At 41.4% G+C, this 23,457-nt stretch overlaps 1 protein-coding gene across 5 annotated transcripts in view; it reads left to right on the top strand.

The window, feature by feature from the left end:
* The window catches only part of SULF1 (sulfatase 1), a 128,291-nt gene that overhangs the window by 54,532 nt on the left and 50,302 nt on the right, over positions 1-23,457 (top strand). For 4 of the 5 annotated variants that reach the window (XM_054818109.1, XM_054818108.1, XM_054818105.1 and 1 more), the window contains 4 exons: positions 4,851-4,910; positions 5,231-5,465; positions 11,198-11,437; positions 23,263-23,414. In XM_054818109.1, the coding sequence (XP_054674084.1) occupies positions 5,294-5,465; positions 11,198-11,437; positions 23,263-23,414 (564 nt within the window). In that variant the 5' untranslated portion in view covers positions 4,851-4,910; positions 5,231-5,293. The other variant, XM_054818107.1, reaches the window with a different exon arrangement.

Here is a 23,457-nt window from a genome sequence, read left to right as displayed (position 1 = left end):
CAAAAGCTGTATGTGTGTGGCTGAGAAAACCTCTTTCACTCCCTTTCACCTTGGAGTTTCCATGTATGCAAAACGTTCGTGACTACAGCAGCATTGCTAAATGGACACATTTCACTTTAAAGCAAAGAACTGAAAATGGTAGGCGTAAACCACTGAATCTGACTTTCATAGGGGTACTGGTGGGTGAAGCCACCTCCGGTTAACATGATGCCAATGACAGCGATTTCTGGCACTGCAGGCAGACTGGCAGGTTTTTGAAATTATGCTGACTAGGTGCCCACCAATGTGACCAACCTGTAAGGTCATACTGGAAATTACAAAAAGCTGTCAATAGCAGAATCCCTAGTCTGCTTTTTATGAATGATGAGAATTCTTCTTGTTGTCCTTTGCCTTTCTACTTTTCTTTTGGAGAATCTGATTTTAAGGAAACAGAGAACACCGGGGTCATATTTCCTGTGAAAAACATTAATCAAAGCTAAAACTGCCAGCAGGTCATAGGTAAAATACATAGGAAGATAATGCTTCACTGCTTGGGATGAGGAAGGAAATCTCATTTTTTTGTGGTGATTGATATCTGAGGTTTTGGTTGTTTGAGACGCTTTATCCATTTATTTATCAGAGAAACCTATAAGAAGAAATTATCCAAAATGGTCTTTTACAGAAAAGAAATGAGGCAACTTATCACTTGCAATGACAAGGTCTTCTGCTTCTTTTCCATGCTTTTGATATATTTTTGTGCAAGTTCCTAGCACTTGTCAGCAAATCTCAAAAATGTCCTAAGTAGCAAAACGTTCGTTTGTGGACTATATCTTAATTATATACAACTATGTTAATTTTTGGAGGCAGGGAAACCTAAGTACAGAGAAATAATCAGTAGGATACTGGATAGTAATGAGGAACAAAACACTTAACCACCAAATTGCTGCTACATTAGGAGTTTCTTGATTTAGGATCCCTGTTGTTCCTTACATTCTCAATTCACTGGGCATATTTATTGCTAATATCAGGGGAAAAGAGACCAGAATTCTTATTCTCAAGCTCCACAATCACAGTCCACGTTATTACTGGTATTATTATTATTATTATTATTATTATTATTACTATTGCTGTTTCCTTTATTGGCCAGAGTTGATCCATTTTTGTTTCTAAGGAAAGGCCACTAGAACAGCAGGCCTTAACCTATAACTTTGGATGATGTGCTGTCCTTGTTGCTCATGCTCAAAAGAAAACACCAACACTTTGGTGTAGAGAAGACAAAGTTGTTTGCTTTTTGTTACCACTTGATCATGAATTACTGATGTGGGGCATTGCGTAGCCCATGGTATTGGGGACGGACATATGTCCAGTGTCCTTACTCATTACCCCCACATTTGATATCAGATTTACAAACAAGAAAGAAATCTATTCATGTAAGCCAGATTCCCTGTGCAAGGATGTGTGGAAGCCACATTTGCTGAATATTAAATATGAAGAAGTCAATACATCTTTAAAGCTTATAATGGAGTATATTTATGGATACTCAGTGCCCTGTTTCATAAAGTATATGATTCTGGACAGATTTTTATTGGCCAGACACAAAATGGCACTTTAAGTGAACATAGTAAAAAATGTGGACATGAAAACAAAGTGGATTTTCAAAGGGAAAATGCTTCTTTTTGAAAACTGGCTGGTTTTTGTTGTGTTCCAAATTAAGCACTTTCAGCCAATGCACTGAAAAATCTTAAACACTTCTTGGCCAAAATGAATATAAAATCTACGGATCATTTCAAAAGATACTATTCTACCTTTTGCTTTTCTTCTTGGTCACTGAAAGATATTCTCTTAAGAGACCTAGAAATAAAGTCCTTCTAGTTTTTATTCCACATCACAAGAAGTGGCACTGTAGCCCTTCTTTGCAGTTCCCTGCCAATGTAATTCAAGTTTCACGGGTAATTAATTCTCCATGCCAACGGGTCCTTGAACTGCCTGTTATAATACTAGCAGCATAGAACCAACTAAAGAGCCAAGTTTTCAGATTTTATCCCATGAAAGGTGAGTACAAACTATGAATTTGTGCTCCTATGAAAAAAAAGAATGCCTGAAAGAAAAAATTACATTCAGATGAAGAAAAATAGATTTCTATGGCTTCATTTATTTACTATGTTTCAGTTGTCATAGGTATGTTCTATAGGAAAAATATAATTTAAATTTTCCAAATAGCATATATAGAAGCTATGATCAGCACTTGTTTAGTTGGCTAGAGAAAAGCATTTTATAGTACCATCTTGATTTCTGAACATTGCACAAAAAACTTTATTTCCCCATGTGAATTTGAAAATGTTCCTTTTGGAATTTCTCCTATTTTTGTCTGTTTCTGAAGACAAATTACAGTGTCTGTAGGGGCACTTGTAGACTACTAGCCAGTAACCAACACAAAAATTGCAGCCTTGTCTTCCCTATCAAGCCCGTATTTTGACAGTTTTCTTTACTTCATTTCCTTCTAGAACTGGAAAACAGGCTGTAAAAGGACAAGTTGTGAAAGATCACCTTTTAATAAAGATTTGTCCTATGCAAAACTGCAATAGTTATGAGCAACAAAAGGTGGCATTACTGTGCTCTTGTGCAAGAACTATTCAATGAAACTTGGATCAATAATTTTATAAGCATTGATCAGTCCTGATTTTGTCCTTTATTCATCAAGGGGAAAAAGTTAGAGCTGGAAAAGAAACCCTTCATGGTCTTTTTCCTAGAAAAGACTTGCCTAACTTGCTAAAACAAAAGGATTTTTTAAAAACTAACCAATATAGCCCAAAGAGGGTAAAATGAAGAATACTTGTTAATGTTCGTTTGGATTAGCGTAAATTTTATTAGCACTGAGGTGTAATTGTCAGGAACTTGCAGTTTCGTACTGTGGGGGATTATTCAAACACGTTGGTGCCAATGTTTGCTCAGTGCAGTCAGGATGACTGCGCTTTCTGGGTCAACATTGTCTGAAAAAGTTTGCTGTACGGTACAACTGAGGTAAGAAACTAAACATTGAGTCTCACTTCACGTAGCCTTTCGTGCTTTGTGAGGTCAGTCAAAGTTTTGCTATTTAAAGATCAGGCATTTAGAGAAAATGTATTTCTGCTTTTGCACCAAGAGCATGTGGTGTCTGGTGTCTGTCAGAAGAAGGCTGACTTCTCCGGTAACCCTGGTCTTCGGGGCTTTGTCAGCTTTTATGTGACTTAGAACAAATACATGGAAATTGAAATATTTTTAAAAGTCAGTCCAGACTAATTACAGACTTCCAGTCTACTTATCTGAATGTTGTATAATCACCGAAATGGCGTTTAACATTAAATGCCGATCCTCTGTATTGGCTTTGCAGTGTTCTAATGTTAGTCGGAGGCTGGACTGTTTGCTGGTGCAGAGACAATGAAAGACAGGATTTCTCTGCAACAGACACTTGGATTTTCCTTTTAAAGACATTCACACTCTTCTGGTGTAATTACAGCCTGCCAGAGTGAGGAGCATGAAACTGTTTAGCTTGCGAAGCTTAAAATAAAAGGTGTATGTGAAAACAAGAACACGATATTTTTTCTAGCAGTCCAGCACCAAGTCCCATCCGCTCCCTCTCCTATGGCTTCTTCCCCTGAAATTTAGAGCACCTTCCTACTAACGCATTTTTAGGTGAGTGATGGGGCCCTTTTTGTCTGCTGTGTTGCTCTCATTAAATTATTTCTGCTTATTAATCTGTTTGCAGTTAATGTTGCATGTCTGAATACAAAGTCTCAGGTGTGGGTGCACAGATCTTCTCGTGAATTATGCTCCAGTCTAATTATATAATGTGCACCCCGGTTCCCATGTGTGCCTCCTCTTGGGCACGCCTCTTGAATCTTCTTGGACTTGGGTGGTTTTTGTAGGGTTTTTTATTGACCAATGTCACCGGGCTTTATCCACGGTCCCAAAATAAAGCCCGAAGGAACGTATGTGGCAGGTCAGTACCCTGGAGGGAGCAGGCATGACTCCGCGGTTTCTTTCCCACCCCCTTCCTTTTTGCCCCCAGATATCCCCTCCCTTCCCTTGTGTAACAGGAGGGTTTTGCAGAGCTTCAGTCGGTAATGCCAAAAATGTTAAAGTGTAAGTGGCTACCCATTCCTCCCCGGGCCAATCAGTCATTTTCAGTCGCGGGTTTAAATCTGCTGCAGCAAAGCCAAGCCTCTGTGCTTGCATCAGGTCTTACAAAAGCAAGGCTGTTTGACTGACAGGCACGGAGAGGGGGTTCTGATAACGTACTGAGCCGAGTCTGGAAGCGGAGTATCAAGGACAAGGCTGTGCCAGAGGTACTGTGCATTATGGATGAGGCACTCAGGTCCGTCGTTGATTGATTGAGGGACAGTTACGCTCTTTCACAATGCTGGGTAAGATCATCTGGACTGTCACTTAATATGAGCTTTCTTGTCAGTGGGAAGACGACTTTTCACATAGTGATCCAATGCAGATTGCAAATGACAGCCACGCTCTCCCCTCTGCTTTGTAAGGGTTTAGTCGCTCGTGCAGGTGAGTTAACCTAAAATAGCTTTATCTCTTGCCAGGTGCCGTACGCTGGAATTACTCTTATTCTCAGAATCTCAGGCTGACTATAACTGTTGGAAAAGCACCTGCGTTTGATGACATAATATATATGTCCTTTAGCAGTCAAGGTGCCATCTAACTGCTGCATAGGTGTGGTACTAAATTCAGGAGGTGAGCTGAGGGGAATGCAAATTTTTTCTACTCTTTTCTTTCAGGACAGAGAAAGAAGCTGTAACGAACAGTTCTGGAGACTTTGAAGCACAGCCACAGTGCTGAGGTCTTTGACTGACAAGCCTTCTGCTTTCTCCTTACAGGGCTCCTCCTACAGATGTTCTGAACACGTCTGCATCTCAGCAATTTTTTACTGCGCCCAGGTACTGAATATAAGGAACATGCTGCACAAAAAGAAGCGTGGGGTGTAGAAGGAGCGTTGTGAGGAATATACCAGAAGTCATGCCTATACAACATGCAGGCAGTGGTATGACTTCAAGCAAAAATTGTTTGAGAAAGCGTAGTTGCAGAATGACCGAGTTTATTCTTAGAAAATGACAGAATAAAGCTCTTATTCAACAATATGGCTTATAATCATGTTAAATGGTATGTGTCAGGCTTGACTTCCCTAAGTGTCATCCTTTCACTGTGTGACTGGGAGTTTATTTATTCCTTGAACAGAATTTCTTTTCCTCCCTTACAGGTCTTGAAAACTAGAGCTCAGGCACTTCTGGATCAGTCTTTTCATTGAAATACTGGAACTACTATGAAGTCTTCTTGGTTTGCACTCATGTTGGCAGTGCTCAGTATTGAATTGCTAACAAGTCACTGTTCCACCATTAAGTCCCCGAGGTTCAGAGGACGTGTGCAGCAGGAGCGAAAAAATATCAGACCAAATATCATCCTTGTGCTCACAGATGATCAAGATGTGGAGCTAGGTGAGAAACAATTGTTATTTGCTACTTCATTTTGTCACGTGTCTTTCAGTAATTTCTGCCAAGCAGAAAGTACTTTAAATTGAAAGTGCTTTAAATTTGAAAGATGGTGAGGGACTGTTTATCAGGGAGTGTAGTGACAGGACAAGGGGTAATGGCTTTAAACTAAAAGAGGGTTGATTTAGATTAGATATTAGGAAGAAATTCTTTACTGTGAGGGTGGTGAGGCACTGGAACAGGTTGCCCAGAGAGGTTGCGGATGCCCTGGAAGTGTTCAAGACCAGGTTGGATGGGGTTTTGGGCAACCTGGTCTAGTGGAGGGTGTCCCTGCCCGCAGCAGGGGGGTTGGAACTAGATGGTCTTTAAGGTCCCTTCCAAGCCAAACCATTCTATGATTCTATGAAATTCAGAGGAGTTAACTGGTCCTGGAACAATATCAGAGTGTGAGACAAGTATGGAAAATGAGTTAGCAAATATTATTTAATATCATTCATCACATTTAATTACAGACTTTAGGAAATATATGCTTATCAAAATCTGCCATGGAAGGCTTTAATCACCACCATAAAAGAATTTAATAATACATGCAAGGACATATAGGTAAAAAACTTGCATCAAAAGCCCTTTTTCACTTTGTGACTTTCTGCAGTATTTAAAAATTTGAGCCTTATGAGGTTAACCTTTCCCTCAGTGCTGTATACAGGAGTATCTATATTCTCCACATATTTGTGACATGCATGTATGCCATCTGACATGTTTATGCACACAGACAAACTGGTCTGGTTTCAGGACATAAGCTTAGTACTTCTACAAATTATTCAAGTGTTTAAAATTCATCTGCTTTAAAGCTATGCTATATGCATAAAAATAGGATAGTTTTGCTTTCACAAGTATACTAAATATCTGAGCACAACCTGGACATACCAGCCAGAAGTGTTTTTCACATATTTTTCTTAGGATGGAAAAAGTTAAAACACTTGGATGATGTTCCAGGAGGCCTTTGAATGTTTTCCATTAAGTAAGTTAGAAAGATATTAATGGTAGTTATGCATATAACTGATTTTTTGGTTCACTGCCCAAAGTGAAAAATCAAGGAGAGAAAGAGGATCATTTTAGGTTACCCCCAAGCAAATATTTTAGTTTTGGGGGTGGGAGGTGAGATCAAAAAGGTGAAAAAATGGCAAATCAATTTGAAATGAAATTTTGCATTCTTAGTGTTTTTTAATGAAAGACATGTTTTTAATAAAAGTATAGTGAATTTCTAAACAAAATGCCATATGACATTGAAAAGTCAAAATGCTTCATTCCAGAAAACTTATAACAAAATAGTTCATTTGTTCTAAAATCACATACTTTCAGCCAGAAAGCTGTAGACAAAAAGTGGTCTAGATCTAAAAGCAATTCTTTAGTTGCTAGCAGTTTTGTATTTGTCATGATGCAATTATAATTTAGACAGTCTTTCAGGGTTGTGAGAATATAATTAATAAACTATATTTCATGACTGAGAGTTAGTGCTTTTATGCAGCAGATCTCCAAGACCAGGCCCTTAAATCTGAGCACATCTTATCTTTTTTATTTCTCACTCCTTCAAATGTCTGCTCTGTTTAGCCATGCTGCATAATGAATGGCTGTTCCCAGCTCTATTTTTGGCCTAAAATACAGCTATTACAATAGGAATGCATTTCTTCTTCATAGAGTCGTTCTGAAAATTTCGTTAAAAGGGTCAAGTCATGTCTTCCTTTTTGTGGTCTGAAAGAGCCTACTTTCTCCAGGGCAGCGGGGAAGGTAGGTCAGCAGACACACGTCTCTGAACAACGTTACCGACTTGCTGTCTTCAGTCTTGTGAGGGGGTTTGCAAGTGGTGAAAGAGGGGGAAGGATGTGGCAAGCCACTTTGTTCATACTGTGGAGCTCCTCTCTTTGAAAACTGCTCTGGATGTTTGCAGGACGCTCTGGCTCCTATTAGCAAGCAGTTGAGCAACAGCCTGGATGTGTATGCATTCCCACTGCATTGAACGAAGACACAGGTTTCCCCTTTTCATAGATCATTTCACAGGAAACAGGATTCAGCCCCAAGACTTACTGTACTGCTATATTCGCACTTCTACTAATAAATCATTCTGCTTATTTGCAAAGTAAAGCCATACTGTTTTCCATGTGTGAATTATCCCCTTGCCTTTCAGTGATTCCTGAGAAAAATCTTAAGTTTCCCAAAGGTCAATGGGAAATAACGCTTTCTGCCACAAACAGAATAAAGCTTAGGCATTGGTATCCAAAAATCACAAGACTGAAAGTCTCTCAGTATGGATTATTTGCTATTGTATTCCCAGCACGAACATTTCTAAAAGCTGTTCTAAATGAATGCTTGAACATAAAAGTGTATAAGGTACGTTATAGACTTCAATCAGGAAGGATTTGTCTCCAGAGCATGTATAAGCATTGAACCAAAATAATCAGCTGGCTGAGTGCAAATGATATACAGGGGAGTTATCCAAAGTAAAATTTGCAAGAGGCAGGGAGCTTGCATTTAGTTAATGCTCAAAGCATAGGAGTATGCACATCTTCCTATCAATCTGCACCATCCTGAATTTTGCATTCTGAATGCGAAGAAGTTCAGCAGAGCTGCTGTCTCATTCAACTTATCAGATAAACCCCACAAATTGCTCCACAACTCCAGTCAGTTCCTATCTATGTTGGGAGGAATGTGTCATAGAGGAAGGATATTACAGATCAGCTGGTGGATGGCAACTTAAGCAGTGTGAAGCAGCCTGGCCCACAGCTCTTGAAGAAACTTGGCGAATACTTGGGTCTGGAAGCTGGGAAATGACTGGTTAAATTGTGCTTCTGTGCACTTTCTTTGCCCCACCAAGATCCTGAGGGTAGAGAAATAACTGCCCAACACTGAGGCAAATGAGCATCTTGCTCAAGGCAACGCACCAGCTGCCAGAACTGCCCAGAACTGCTGCCCCCATGGAGACAACGTACTGCTGCTCTTCAGGGCTGCCCCTGGGGTCAGGTCTGTACTCTGTTCAGGCACGAGTACAGGTATTTCCAACTTTTTGCTCACTCTTTAGTCTCTTCCCCTGACCTCCAGATTCTCTATCACTTGCACTCATCAGTACCTCAAACCATGATCCCCTCAATCACTTTTATAATCCTCACTGTAAATAATATCTTGCATAATGTTAGAAAGGAGTCAGAACTAATGAACACTTTGGTAGTTCCAGTGTTTCTAACCCAGAGGTCTTTGAGATGTCAGAGAAGTAGGAAAAGTTAAAAAAAAAAAAAAAGTACAGCACCGGGTGAAGGGCTCACAGAATCATCTGAATACATTGCATCAGGCATAATTTGCCTGGTTTGCTTTCCATCTTCACTAGAACTAAAGTACTTAACAACACAGGCTGAAAAAAATGGGGTATGTGCTGAGATCTGAGAAAGTCCATCACCTTCCTGGGGCCTTGTGTACAACCCATACAAAGACAAGGTGGCTGTAGCCATCCCTTTGTGGAGATGCCCACACCTGAATGAAAATCCATAGCAACTTTGAGACTTGTTATGAAACCTTGGTTACCAAACATATTTCTTGATAAATGAGAATAGACTGAGGTGACACTGAATTTCTTGCCTGACAAAACTTACTAACTTCTGTGTCCAAAGTGGCTGTTCCTGGTTATCTGGTTCCCCTCATGTACTCCCCAATGGGTCATGTAGAGCGTGAGTGTCCTGCTGTCAGACAGCGCCTGAGTACATGTGCCCCAAAGACTGTGGGCCAGATGGTAAAGAGCACAAGCTGTGAGGAGAGCAACAGACAGCAAAGGATTATAACTTATATCAGCAAGTTTTATCTCCCACTTATGTTTTGTTTTCCAAATGAGGAAGTCTCACCTGCTTTGAAGTGCCTATTCCAGAATTTCCAGAGGGGCTAAATCTATTATCAGTGTCAGTAAGTGCATACCTGGAGGAAAAACGTACTCATAAACAGCAGGTTTGCAAGAGCAGAGGGCTGACCAAGCAGAGGAATGAGGAAGCGCTCTAGCAGCTACTCATTTATAATGCAGAGAGGCATGAAGGTGCACATCAGCTCTGCTGCTCTTACCGTGCATTAGTGTACCTGAATGGAGCGCTTTCCATCTAAGGACCTACAAGCACTTTACAGCTGAGCTCTCAGTAATAAACTGTGATATTTCAAAAATGGGAGAGCTATGCCAAAAAGCAAAACAAAACAAAATAAAAACTAAAAAGAAAAAGCCAGCTTGGGGTCCAAGATAAAGACGTGTAGAGTGAGGATGATCTCTCTTTTGACTTTTACTCAACAACTCAGTGAAATGCTCCCACTCATAGAAAAGGAGACTTTTTGTGTTCAGGGTCCTCTCAGTTACTCTCCTACTTCTCTATATCATTTATCTATAGCTAAACATATGGATTTTGTCTGTATTGAGTTCAGAAAAGCATGAATGCAGATGCTCTGCATTTAGAAAAGAAGGGCATAATTTTGATGCAAATGATTTCATATTCAGCACTGACTCTGTAGCCCAAAAGCAAAACAGAGCATGTTCAACTTTAACTAGTAAGATAATTTGTAAGATTTTACTGCTTACACCTAAAGTTGAGCCTCCTTGGCAGTTTTGTGCTTTTACAGACATGTCTTCCATTCTTTAAAAACCTTTTTTTTTTTTAAATTTGATTTTCAACAAAACCACCAAGAATCAGTGGAATCAATGAATTTAAATTTAAACCCATGACTGTCAGCTATTTTAAATTAATTGTAAAACCAAATTTAAAAAAAAAAGAAAGTAGAATTCCAGAAACCTCTTTTTACCACCAAAATTGTGCAAGTATTACAATTCACAAATGTGTTTCCTGGGCACATACTGACATATCCACAGTTCACCCTCACCTTTCAGTCTCTGCTGTGTTGGATAACAGACAGAGCAAGGTTTGACAGCTGTCAGCAAATACTGACAGACCCTATCAGGACTTGCTCAGTCCTTCTGCAATCAGAAATCTGCAAGCCCTGCCTGTCTCACCTTGTTGTTCAAGAACGTGTTTTTAAGGATGCAGAAAATGTCTTTGTTCCTTAAATTTGATCAATGCAGTTTCTTGAGAAAGGTGCTGAATTTTGCCAATACTCTTTGCATACAGATTCATCCCCAAAGCTTATTTTGAGGACAGTGCTTTAGTATCGGAGCCAGACATGCTGATCCTATATCCAGAGAACTTTCCGCTAGAAAAAATTTTACCGAATTCTCTCTCCTCCCCCCATCTCTCACTCCCTCCCTTACTTCCTGTCTTCCTCTCTGTCTGATTATCTGATAAAATGGAAAGAATTGTAACAGATTCATTGATAATCTCAGCATTTTACGTATTTTATTGGCACACTGACTAATGATGCGGTCCATTTAACATACTGTTTTCCTTCAGCTGTTTTTGAAGAACTATTGACCTATAAATTTGATACAGCTCTGAAGCTTTAACATTGTATTTCTAGGTTAGTCTGTACTTTAACTTTGTTTTGAAGCCTGAGAAGAAAGAACTCAATATTTCTGGAATCCTGAAAAATATTTTTGCTGATATAATAAAGATCTTAACTTTCCTCCTAAAATTACCTATGCTATTGAGTAGTACAGACTGATGTCCAAAGGCAAGCTAATCACTGGTACTTTAATGATATAATAGCAGCCAATATGTTTTAACTAGTTTTTGCAGCACAGTGATGATCAGTACCTCTTATTGCAGGGTCCTTGCAAGTGATGAATAAGACCAGACGGATTATGGAGAATGGAGGGGCTTCTTTTATCAATGCATTTGTAACCACCCCGATGTGCTGCCCATCACGTTCCTCCATGCTGACTGGGAAGTATGTGCACAACCACAACATATACACCAATAATGAAAACTGCTCTTCTCCCTCATGGCAGGCTACTCATGAGCCACGCACCTTCGCCGTGTATCTCAATAACACTGGGTATAGAACAGGTAAGACACAAATCAACAGTAGTTCTTTGTTTAAAGTGAAGGTGACAGATATTCAGCAACGGGTCTCGAATCACTGCCTAAAATGAAGTGACCATTATCCCAAATTGGGTTTACTGAGCAGAGGTTTAGTGTTATGGTCCAGATCCGCAGCTAACGGCCATGTAAAGAAACTCACTTGTAATGGAGCAGAATATTTTCACGTTTGGATGTCCCAGGTGGGAAATAAGCTGTTGGGCAGTTACACCTCGTGCGAAAGAGGTGCATTTCAGTGGCATTGTGGGTCTGAACTGGCAATTCCAGCCGTGATTATGGTCAGTATTATGGCCTGCTTGTGGACAGCTGCTAACAGTTATGGGAGAAGATGTCAGGGCCAGGCTGGGGACTGGTGCCAAAGACCTCACAGGAGCGAAGTGCCTGTCATGGGAGTGAAACAAGGTGAATGGTAGAATTTAAACTTTGCCACAGGGCAATATTTCATTTGCATTTTCTGAAAAGGAACAGAAACATGCCTTTAAGAAGGATTGTTCTGCTGTGCACCAGTAAGATTCGATAGTTTTCTTGTAAATTCCTGGTGGTTTTCCGTAGTCAGGAGATCCCTTTCCTGTCTACAAAGAACTCTTCTTATTCCTCTCGTCTGCACTTCAGCTTTATGTAAAACCTGATTCATTTCTGCATCACCTATCCCCTAAGATTCAATCTGTAGACACATTAGGCTCCAGCCTGACTTCCCCTTTGCAAGGTACAGGAGTTGTGCGAGGTCATCAGGGTGCAATTTGTCCAGAAGCGTCATTCGACTACAAAGAGTCCCCTTTACAGGACCAGTGAGGCACAGATCTCGGTGCCAACTGCGTTCCTTACAATGTAATTGGCAGCAGAAAAATTTGTCTCTATCAGCGGCTTAGGCACAAGAACGGATCACTTTCAAAACATATAGCAGGCGAGTGTCTCCATGCTGTCTGCTTGTCCTAATTCTCTTAATGCTGCTGTATCCAATGGCTCAAATTTATCTGCCTGTTTGCCATCTTTTCTTCACCACACAGACAGCTCGTTCTTTTTTCTTCTGTCTCTCTGCATCTGTAGTGCTGGAGAGCTTCTGCATCCTGTGTAAAAAGCAAAAACAGACAAATATTTAACTTCTTTGGACCTGGTGTTGGCTCTGATACATGTGCTGAATAGTACTTCAGTCTGTATTAGGGTGCTTTCAGTAAAGTTGCCATCTGAGTAGAGCACTGAGTAAGGGTCAGCATCAAGGCTTCAGAGGAGAAAAAGATGAGGAGAGAGAACTGACAATCACTGCTAGAAAAGGTGCTGAATTCACCGTAAAATATAAGCTTTGTCTCATGGCTTATGTCTCAGAAATCCTTTCTGCTTGATATATGGCTGCTTCATGTGGAACCTGGCTTTCCTGCTCTTAAAAAAATCAGTATCGTATTGATTTTTAATCTAATACTTGCACAACTAAATGCCTTATGCATAAACTGGATAGCTCTGTCACTAGGCCTCTCTGCCCTTCTGGGGGTAAACACTCTGGTTTGGGTATGTCTTCTGGACTGCCTTGTATTACGAAGGCATGTGGAGATGTCTACTAAATACAGACTTGGCCCTATTAAATGGAAAGGAAAAAGGGGTCAGAAGACAAGGAAAAGGAAAAAAAATCCCTTTCCAAAGGCAGGAAGAGACAACATCAATCCTACAACTGTCAGGGTAGGTGAGTTTTAACGAGAGCCAGGAAAGAGAAAAAAAGAAATGGAAACAAATGAAAATATTTGTATGAAACTCCGATTCTGACCAAGGTACATTGTCTGACCCTATAATAATATGGCCCCATAGAATTTATCCATTTACTCCTTGTAAGATGAGCCTACCTTCTAATTACCCCACAATTATTTTCTGAAGTGGCAGCTTAATTAATAGCAGGTCTTAGAATACATTTTTCAAGGACAGTGTTGCCTCATTAAAAAGTCATCAAAAGTCCACTAACCAGCTAATAATCTACACTTCACAGCTAGAAAGTTTAGTAAAACTGTAATGACTCAAGAATACCTGGGAGCCAAGAATAATTGGGAGTGAAAATGAGGGAACACACCACATCATAGGCTAGTCATCACTCTGTGTTGATATTGCAGATGCTATGAGTATTTACTCTGTGTATTTCTCCGTGTTTTGAGAGGAAATCAGCATCCTCCTCAATGGGAAACCGAGGCAGAGAAAGAGAAATGAGTGACCCAAGGCCACTCACAGTTTGATGACAGCCCTGGTAAGGCACTGATCCAGAAAGCTCCAGTGCAGATAAGACGATGTGCAATACCTCCAACCTGGTTCTTTTTGAAATGACGAGTGTTTAATTGTCACTTTTACATAGGCTATATAAGTCGGTGGAAATAAAGGGGTGGGGGAGTGTTTATATAATGTCCGTCCTTCTGTTAACTCCAAATAGTTTCCAACATCCATAAAGTATCTGCTGTCTAAACCTGCCACAGCCTTGACTAAACCCTCAATACTGCAACTGCTTGCATGTGGGCAAACTGCTTATGAGGGGAGTGCTGCTGAAGCCACAAGGACTCCACACAAGCACAGCACCACATGTAAAGAGAGGTCTGTAATGTACCCTAATAAACTGTGGTCATAATTAGCGCCCAATGGGAAAACCTGGCAAAGAACAGAATGTTTTTTCCTCCCTTTTTCTATTTTACTCTTCTACTCCTGTTCTACTCTGATGTGACCTAATGGAGACATTGCATTTCATGGAAACATCTCTTTTCGAAGATTATACTTCAGTGCTAAATCATAGGCAGGAACTGTGCTGGGTGCTAAAGGGCAGACAATATTCAGGAACAACACTGCCCAACCAAAATCACTTTTGCTTCTATTTATCATTTAAAAAATCCCACAACAGTTAAGGATGTTTCAATGTTTATGGTTTCCCTTACTCACAAGCTGTATGCTAATGCATGATGAGTCAATTGCACAGCTTCCTGATTGTTACACAATTGGTAATATTAAACTAGAATTTGTAGCAAATAGGAGGGAAGACACAGGAAATAGGTAGAAAGAGAAAACAAAGCAACTCTGGGGAGCTTCCGATAGGTGAGACATTTGTTTTAATTACATAGGCTCCATCTGCTCATATTGGGGAGGAAAAAGGGTCACTCTGTAATCACTTTCGAATTTTGTGGAAATTGTGAGAAAAGCCTGAGAAGCTTTCTTTCATCTCATAGTTTTTAATGTCAGTAGACATCACTTCAGCTGTTTAGATTCAGAAATTTTAGTCATAAGATTAGCAGATCCAGGAGTTAGAGATTTTGCTTTAATTTTCCAAAGTACTGGCTGGTGATTTGCTGTTCTCTCAGTCCTCCCTATGGTACTGTCAAAGTCTCTTAGTTTCTTTACCTTCTACTGTTCTGTCCCAGCCCTACAGCACATCGCCTTGCCTCTCCGATGTGCCCTTTGCTGTTGTCAGTTCACACTGTCATTCACCTACACAAACACAAAAACTCCAGGAGTGCTCTACCTCAACCTTGGCTTCCTCCAGTAAGGAAGGAGGATTGTGCTACACCTTAATAACCGAGCAGTAGCTGCGCATTAGCTCAGTATTTTAGAAGACAGACCCATGACAGCAGCACAGCGCCAATATCCGGGAGACATAAATATAATAATCATTTTATTGTTAAATAGTGCGTCACACTTAGTATACTGCAGGATTTTAACCAGCTGAAGTTTCATCACTTTGCAAATATGAAAAGCAATGTAAGTTTAAGATTCCCACCCTGACTTTACATGTGTATGTATTCAGAGCCCTCTCTGCTTAGTGTTACTTTGTAGAATTACTACCTTCTAATCCTCGCTCTTCTTAGCCCTTCACAGCCAGCATAACTGTGCAGCAGAGGCAGGAGTCTGCCCTGGCTCAGCGACCGCTGACAGCCTCACAGCAACACGCCAAACTCAGGACTGGGCTCTCCCCTTATGGAATCCCATCTGAAAGAACAGAGATCACCAAATTAGGCAATTATGTGGTTACATTTTTTAGAATTGTCTTTGGGAAGATGTATTTCCCAGTAATTTATTTCTTACTCAGAAGTATCAACCCATCAGAATAGCACTCAGGATTCAAGCGTGCAAGTGTCCTGATGGCATTCTCAGCCTTTCACGGGACAAAAATGGTAACTTAGCAAAGTTAAGCAACTCGAACGTTAATTTCTACATCTTTGCTTTTGTAAAACTCAGGAAGTGAATGGACATCAAGATGTCACTATCTGGCATGTTTTGACATTAGTCACAGACTTCTGTGTAGTGATGAACAGAAATGGTCACTTGCTTGACATCTAGTTAATATGTTCAACAGAACATGTCAGCTTCTGATGCGTGTCAGTTGACATCTGTCACTTAGGGGTACCTTTCTTACTGTAGTGACCAAAGAACTAATAAAATGCTGAGATGACAAGAGACTGCAAGCTGAGGAGTATTTAAACTGTGCACCATTCCCTTCTGACACACAGGGACAAGTTAATCTTTCACAAAGGGAGGAAAAACTATGGCTCCTGAAGTGTGGGCAGACAATACGTTTCCTCTGGAGGCAAAGCCAGTGAGTTTCCTGTTCACAGCTTTGCAGTACAATTCACTGCCAGCACATGCTATTTTTAATCTGTATCGTTTCAGTGACCTAATTTGTATCCTGTCTCATGCACCCTTTCAAAACAGAGAGGGTGGCAAAGTATGAAACAGGGGTGGGAATAAGTGTGCAGGGAATGGGTCCTGGTTTTCAGAGTACTTCTAAAGAGAAAATAAAGAAAGATAGAGAGAGAACTCCAAGCTTTCAGGTTCTTTCTTAACTGGTAGAAAAGAGGCTGGGGAGCATAAAACATCATGTAACTTGGAAATATTTTAAATAATTAAAAATATGCCTCACTTTTCAGAATAAAATTGCTCTTTCAGTCAAACTAAGAAAAGTATAAATAAAAGTGAAATATACTGAATATATTCAAATAGTCCACAAAAAGTGAAATGCAGAAGAAGGAAAAGACCGAAAAGGATAACATGGCAGGATTTTCTAGTTCTATGGTATTATGCGAAGTGAAACTTTTTTTGGTTTCTGTCCAGGACCTCATCAAAAACCACAGTATATCTGCCTACTTATGCTTAAAAACAGAATCCTGTGCTATTAAATGTTGCACAGAAAAACGTGCACTAAAAGATTTTTAGTGAGTTTATGCATTCAAGTCCTTCATTTAGGAAAATCTGGGTAGAACATTGTGCAACTATTTCATCTCTCTTGTTCATGTGGCCGAATGATAGTCTCTAACTACATAATAACATACGGCTTTCTGGAGAGTGAAATTTCTTTGGATTAAAAAGATAGACCGGTTTTATCAAGAGGCACGATGCCAGCATCTGCATCAGCAAGGATGGGGCTCTCAGATCCCTTCTGCAAAACTCTACTGCTTTCCTACTGAGTTGCTAAGCAGAGTGGATTTTTATCACATATGGGGGGGAGCAACTATAGGTTTTCAGATGTCAGCTGAAAGGAAGGTACTGGTGAGACTCAGGGGTCCTTTCAGGCATTGTTGTGTCCTCCCCTCTGTCCAAAAGCAGTTCTGGCTCCCTTCATCCTATCCCGTTAGGTGGAGCAGTCTCCACGCTTCAGTTTTCTGGCCCTGCAAGACCTCCCCTCGGCCTCTCCTCTGAGCCTTGTCCCCCTGCTTGTCTGTCCTCAAGGCGTTCCCACCCACCCTCCCCTCATCGGTCCAGTCAGTCCTTGACAGACACGTCCTGTTCCCACCGCTTACCGTTAGCGATCTCCTTTCCCAGCCTGATCAGCAAATCTGCTTCTCTCACCCCCCCTTGCCTTGTCAGTCAGCTTCTTTCTCCTTTCTGCACTCACTGTCCAGTTTCTTAGTTGACACTGCCAGACCTGGACCCCCAAGCCCCCACTGCGTCCCCCACCCCACCTCTCTAAGCTCCTTTGCTGGATCTCCAGCCGTTCCCCAAACTGCTTGTCCTTGTCTGGTCACCTCCTGCCCTCTGCATTTCAATCAACTTTCTCCCACCTACTGACACCACTCACGGGTGGACAGGGAATAAACTCCCAAGGTGCACATGCAAACTGCAGGGTTTGGTTTTTTTTTTCAAAACTAAGCAAACTTTGGAGATATTTTCACCAGGATGATAAAAGATGCCTCCTTGACAGAGAGTCCATCATGTCTTTGACAGAGTTCATGCTCTCAGTGCAGAGCATAAAAGTGCTATCAAATGAAAGCTCGCGTAATTTTTTTCAGATGTTAAATGTAATTCCTTTTCCATTACTGTGGTTCTCAAAGATGGCTACTGTTCGGGCTAAGAAGTTTAAAAAAATTCAGCCTGAGGCAGACATCCAGTGTGGAAAATTTTGGTCCAAGTATGAGAAAGTTATAGGCAACTGAAAACAGGGTCTTTATAATGAGAAGTGTCAGACATCATCAATACTGGAAAGTGCTACCAGCTTGGCCCATAATACAGGCTTTGTTAAAGACATCACCCAGGCTAACGATTGCTATATCAAGTTATAGGCTAATGCCTTTTGCAACTGCTGAGTTATAAAATCTTTAGTGCTCTTTTTGGTTACAATGGTAAACCTGGCAGCAACTGGGAAAGACCCACAAAGCTGGAGAAAAAGTAGAAAACCTGAGGTTTTCTACCGCGGTTAAGTTACAAGACTGGGAACTGCAAAATCTGAATAATATTCTTGGCAATGCCACAGGCTTCCTGCGTGACTTAGGTCTAGCTGAAGGTTAACCTCTTGGTGCCTCAGTTTCCTCACCGCATTTTTGGGACAGTGCTTATTTAATTTCCTAGGCAGTGCTGGCATACTGACCTGGCTTTCTGCACTTTAATGACGTGATACACTAATCCTCTGTAATTTTTCAGCAGAAGGAAAAAATCAAACTTCTCGGGTTTGAATCTATCGCTTTCATAATGGGAAGAAAGCAAGGAGGAATTTACTGGAATAATCCGGAAGTTGCAGTTTTGTTGGGCTCTGTCCCCAGAAGCACAGAATCACTGTGTGTCAGCCCTGAAATGTCATATAAACAGTGCTTCGCAACTCCTGTAAACGGTTTCCTGACTTTGTTAAAGGAAGTGGGCTGTCTACTTAAAGCTCTTGTCTGGGTCACGGTGACTAAACCTTGCTGCAGCATGCCTTTTTAAAGGTTTGGGTTTGTTTTAAATCGGAAACATTCCCATAAGCCTCAACAAATAACAAGGGCGTAGAACATAATATAGGTCCTTTGATCCATGGAAGTGCAGAGATGTCTCGCCAGTAGTTGGAGCCCAGTTCACCTGTACGCTAATCCACTGATGCTGACAGGAGTTAGGGGACTAATTCTATTGTGTAATACTGTAAACGTTAGTCATAAATGCTTGTAGAAAATACTGGGGAAAAAAGTACTGGGAATTATGAGAATCTGAATCACATTCAGCTATAAATATCCTGGCTTCAAACTCCAGAGATCTCCTGGGTCAAATTCTTCTTGTCTTGCACCCATGGTAACACCGTGGATCTCTCAGTCCAGTTCAGGACTCATTAGCTAATTCCTGAAGGGAAAACAAAAACCTGTATTAAGGCACCTGTTCATGTTAGGTACCAAACATGTATATTCTGCAGCCACTCCTGAGACGCATAGATGTCTGTATAACTGTTCAGCATGCCATGTGTTGTTGTTTGCATAAACTTAATTGAACATACACAGAATACAATTATTCTGATATACTAAGCTACTCTACATGTGATTAAAAAATAACAATGTGTCCTGGGAACAGTTAGCAAAACTGCCAGAATGCAGATAAAAACTGTCTTCTTAAAATGCAAAAATCAGCATTTATCTTTCCTGTTATCCCTGTGGGGGCCATTACATGCAATAATGAAAAGATGTCCCTTGAAATGGCATTACTTTTTAATGAGGTTTTTACCCATTGAGTCATAGTATCAGTTTTATTAATTACAGGCAGAAACGGCTTCCTAAACCTTGTAACTGCTGAGCATAAGTGGCTTCTAAAGCTGAGCATTCCCAGTCAGTACTCAGACTTGGGCAATTCAGCAAGCGTCAGGCTACAGCTAAGTTAAGGATGTGGGTTGACTCTACAAGCCAAGCATGTGAAGATCCAGCAAGGACATTTGCACATCACTGTGTCAGCTCCTGGGCAGTTTCGTGACATGTTCCATAGCGCTTTAATTGTTTACAATCCTCTGAGTAAGGAAAAACAACTGGGACTCCCGTCATGATTACTTGCTGATTATTATTTGGCCCCATGGACACTACTGTCCTTTCCTTTGACTCTGGCACTTGTCTTCATTCAGAGCGTGAAGAGCCAGACACCAACGCTGGCGCTGGGCTCCAGCTCTGACTCACTCACCCTATCCTATACTCAGTGGTACTCAGAAAACCCCACAGCGAAGGGACTGAACTCTTGTGTTTCAGTAAAAGCCTGGCTTTTCCCTTCATCTGTCTCATTACTCATATCCTCCTGAGCTTTTGACCAACAAACCACTCTTGGTTAAAGCAATTTGGCAAATGTGATCCATTATCACGGCTACCGCTGCTTCTACTAGTATTTAGGGCTTTGCTATACCTTTGACATGGGAACTGCTTTATTCTACAACAGGGGGAAACATCTATTTCTGCAAACTGTCACTCAAGGAGCTGCTTAAAACTTGACAGCTCTGAGATTATTTTTATGATAAAATACTAAATCATTGCCAACACAAAGGTGAATGGTTCAGGCTGTCAATCCAAAGTCTTATAACATGCACCAAAATACGGGGTTCAGGGGGCCAAAGGGGAGCTAACAAAACATTATTAAAGTTGGAAAATTAAGTAATCTAAAGCAAGGAAATTCCAAGATGAATTGGCCCCCACCAGTTCCAAGCCTCCCTTTCCGTTTCTAAATTCGGTTTATCTTTTCTCGTCCTTATGCCCCAGGTCATTTCATCTCTGCATTTTATACTGGTGGCTTTCTCTCAGGTAATGCTTGAATATCAAAAGAGAGAGGAGAGAAGGAGAGAAAGAAGCTGACTGTTCTTTGGTTTAGTGCCAAAACTGAAACTGTGGGGACTTTCTGAGGTCCATAAAGGAACACTATGGTGACGTTAAACTGAGAAGCTGTAGTCTTTCCTGATCATCTACCTACATGCTACAGTTTTTCAGAGCTTGGCCATTTTGAGGCAGATTTTCACAGCCACCACTGTTATTTACAAAGGCACTCCATCAAAACCTAGACACTAAAACTTCTTAGGGAAAAGCTTGGCAATAATTTTCAAATGGGCAAACCCATTTATTTTTCCCTAGCCTTTTTCTTGGAAATTGCTGAACTGTTTGGCTAAAATGTTCCGCAGCACAAAATGCAGCCTGAGTCAGATAGCATGGAAACTATCATCACTAATGATTGAAGTTTGGCAAGACTGTAAATAGCAGAGTTCAGGTCTCAGTATTAGTCAATCTTAATTATAGGTGGGGCTATCAAACCATCCTACATGATAAATTGCCATAACTTCCATTTCACAGCTTGAAAGCCTCTGATCTGTGTGGGAGGCAGGTTGGCAGTGGAGTCCTTTACAGATGAGCATAGCATGCAGAGGTTCCCCAAGGTCATGCAGTAGCTGCTGATGGATCTGGGATGGCATTCAGGAGGGCTGACCTCAGATCTCCCCTGTAACCACAGACTGTCCTTGATTTTACTTGGCTTGATAATGCTTCCTCTCTCTCAGTCATATCATTCTCTCATACTTTTCTTCACTGTTGTCCCTCTCTAACTTCTCCTTCTTCTCTTTCCTTGGCTTCCCTTCCCACAGTATTTCAGCCTTCACCCTTACATTTTCCCTGGACATCTGACTCTCTGAGAGTTTAACCCAGTTTGGCTGCTTTAGAGGAGAGGTATGGTTTCCATTCCGGGAGGCAGCGGTGCTGGGCACATATTCCCTCCCCACGGTCACCCTCTTCACCTCAAGCTTCTTGACTTCTGGTTGGCCTCAGAAGAAAAAAGGAGAGCGGCTGGGTTTCTTTCTGAGTGGCTGTGGGAGGAAGAGCTGCAAGCCTGGTCTAGTGTCTGTAGGACTTGTTTATATGACACATTCCACGTGGTATAGGAAAGTAACATTATATATGACTGTAACCTCTGGTTAGTGACAGTTGGCAGTTATATGATTTGATTGCACCATATCCATGGTGCAAGTTTTAATTATGAACATTTTGCTTTTTCCACCAGTTTTCCCAGGAAGTTCACCATGCCCACATCAATCAGATCTGAATTATTTAAGCGCTTCCACAAATGCGCTTTTTTGGTTAGGTTGAATGTGTTTAGGTTGAATGTGCGGTTCTCCAAAGTGACTTCATTTCCTAGTAGGAAACAAGTATGTGGCTCTGACGTGTGTCCTGAAGCCCAGCTGAAGCAGAGACGCTGGGCAGCAGCTCTCCACGGGCAGGCCTGGCCGGCAGAGCTGTGGCTGGCAGCGAGGGCAGGGGTTGCGCAGCACGAAGGGGTGCAGTGAGGTGGGCAGCCATCTCCCAGAGGAGCCCTGTCCCTGGACAGGGAGAGGTCTCTGTTGCTCCCTCCTCTTCAGGGGTGTCTTCTTTTGTGAACACCAGGAGTACCTTTTGTGCTGACTGCTGGGGACACGAGTGACAGAACTGCTGGCACAGGTGACCCTCCAAGGGCTTGTAAACCTCAAGAAGGTTAAAAATGCAAACAGTTAAGTTACTCAGACACCCCAGCAACTGGGTGGGGCTGAGCCGGAGCTAACAAATCCCTAATAACCAAAGTTGCGGGCCAAGTGAGGTGTTTTGTCACCACACTCCCCAGGCAGTGGAAAAGCAGGGCAGAGCCATCCAAATGGACTCTTTTATCCAGGCCAAAGACCGTCCACAAGCAGCAAAGAGCTTCCATACCCGTCTGTCCCTAGAAGCAGCAGGGCTGCATGTGCCAGGGTGCCATGCCAGCGTTAATCCACCCTCTCAAAGCCAGTTTGCCAGCTTTTGGTGTCTGCGTATCTTTGGCACAAGCCATTCACAACTCCCAGATAGCTGGGAGCTCGCTGCATTGTGAGATTATTTTTCTTTTTACTTCCTTCCAGAGGAATTGGCAGGAGCACCTGCAAACCCTCCTGGGCCCAACAGCAAAGGCTGAAAGTTTCAGTCTGAGTGGGTTTTGACTTGTCACCTGGAACTAATGGAAAAAAATACACTTAGTTTGGCAGGCCAGGTAGGGGTAGTTGACCTCCGTGTCTTTGTCTCTTCATTAGTTTTGCCCTAGAGAAGCTGTGGTAGCAAAGCAGGGTGGGGATTCCCTCTTGCTTTACCCAAACGTGGCCCAGAGGGATGGAGATCCGAACTTACCAGACCTTTTATCAAACCAGCAAATGTTGCCAGGTTGCCAAGCCCAGACTTTCAGAAGTCAGAAGCCAAGCTCCAAAACATCACAGGACTTGCTTAAAACCACAAGGTGTTTCTCAGATGTTTCCTCTGGGGACTGAGTTTTTATTCCATTTTCAAGTGGAAACCAAGAGAAACATACTTATTCTAAAAAAAACCAAAAACTGAAAATATTTCACATGAGCACTAGATTCCAAAAGATTAAGAAGAAAACCCAAAGTCACAAAGGCTTTCAACTCTCATAAAAACTCTAGAAATAACTTATTTTAATTTCAAAACCCTTTAAGGTATAAAAGGAACATTTTTGATAAAGCAACTCTGACTCATTCTAACACTTTTATCTTCATTCATGCATGCTTGTGACTCAGACTAAGAAACTTGGATTGCAAAGCCTCATGTGTGTGTGTGCTTTTTTTTTTACCTTCACAGCTTTTTTTGGGAAATACCTCAATGAATACAATGGCAGCTACATCCCTCCTGGGTGGAGAGAGTGGGTTGGATTAGTGAAGAACTCTCGCTTCTATAATTACACCATTTCTCGCAATGGTAACAAAGAGAAGCATGGATTTGATTATGCAAAGGTATTTTCCAGATACATAAATGCTGCATCACTAATCCACATAA

Source organism: Grus americana, chromosome 2 (assembly GCF_028858705.1).
Source record: "Grus americana isolate bGruAme1 chromosome 2, bGruAme1.mat, whole genome shotgun sequence".
In the NCBI taxonomy this organism is placed as follows: Eukaryota; Metazoa; Chordata; class Aves; order Gruiformes; family Gruidae; genus Grus; species Grus americana.
The sequence above is the reverse complement of the archived record's forward strand: the minus strand, read 5'-3'. Positions and strand labels throughout refer to the sequence as shown.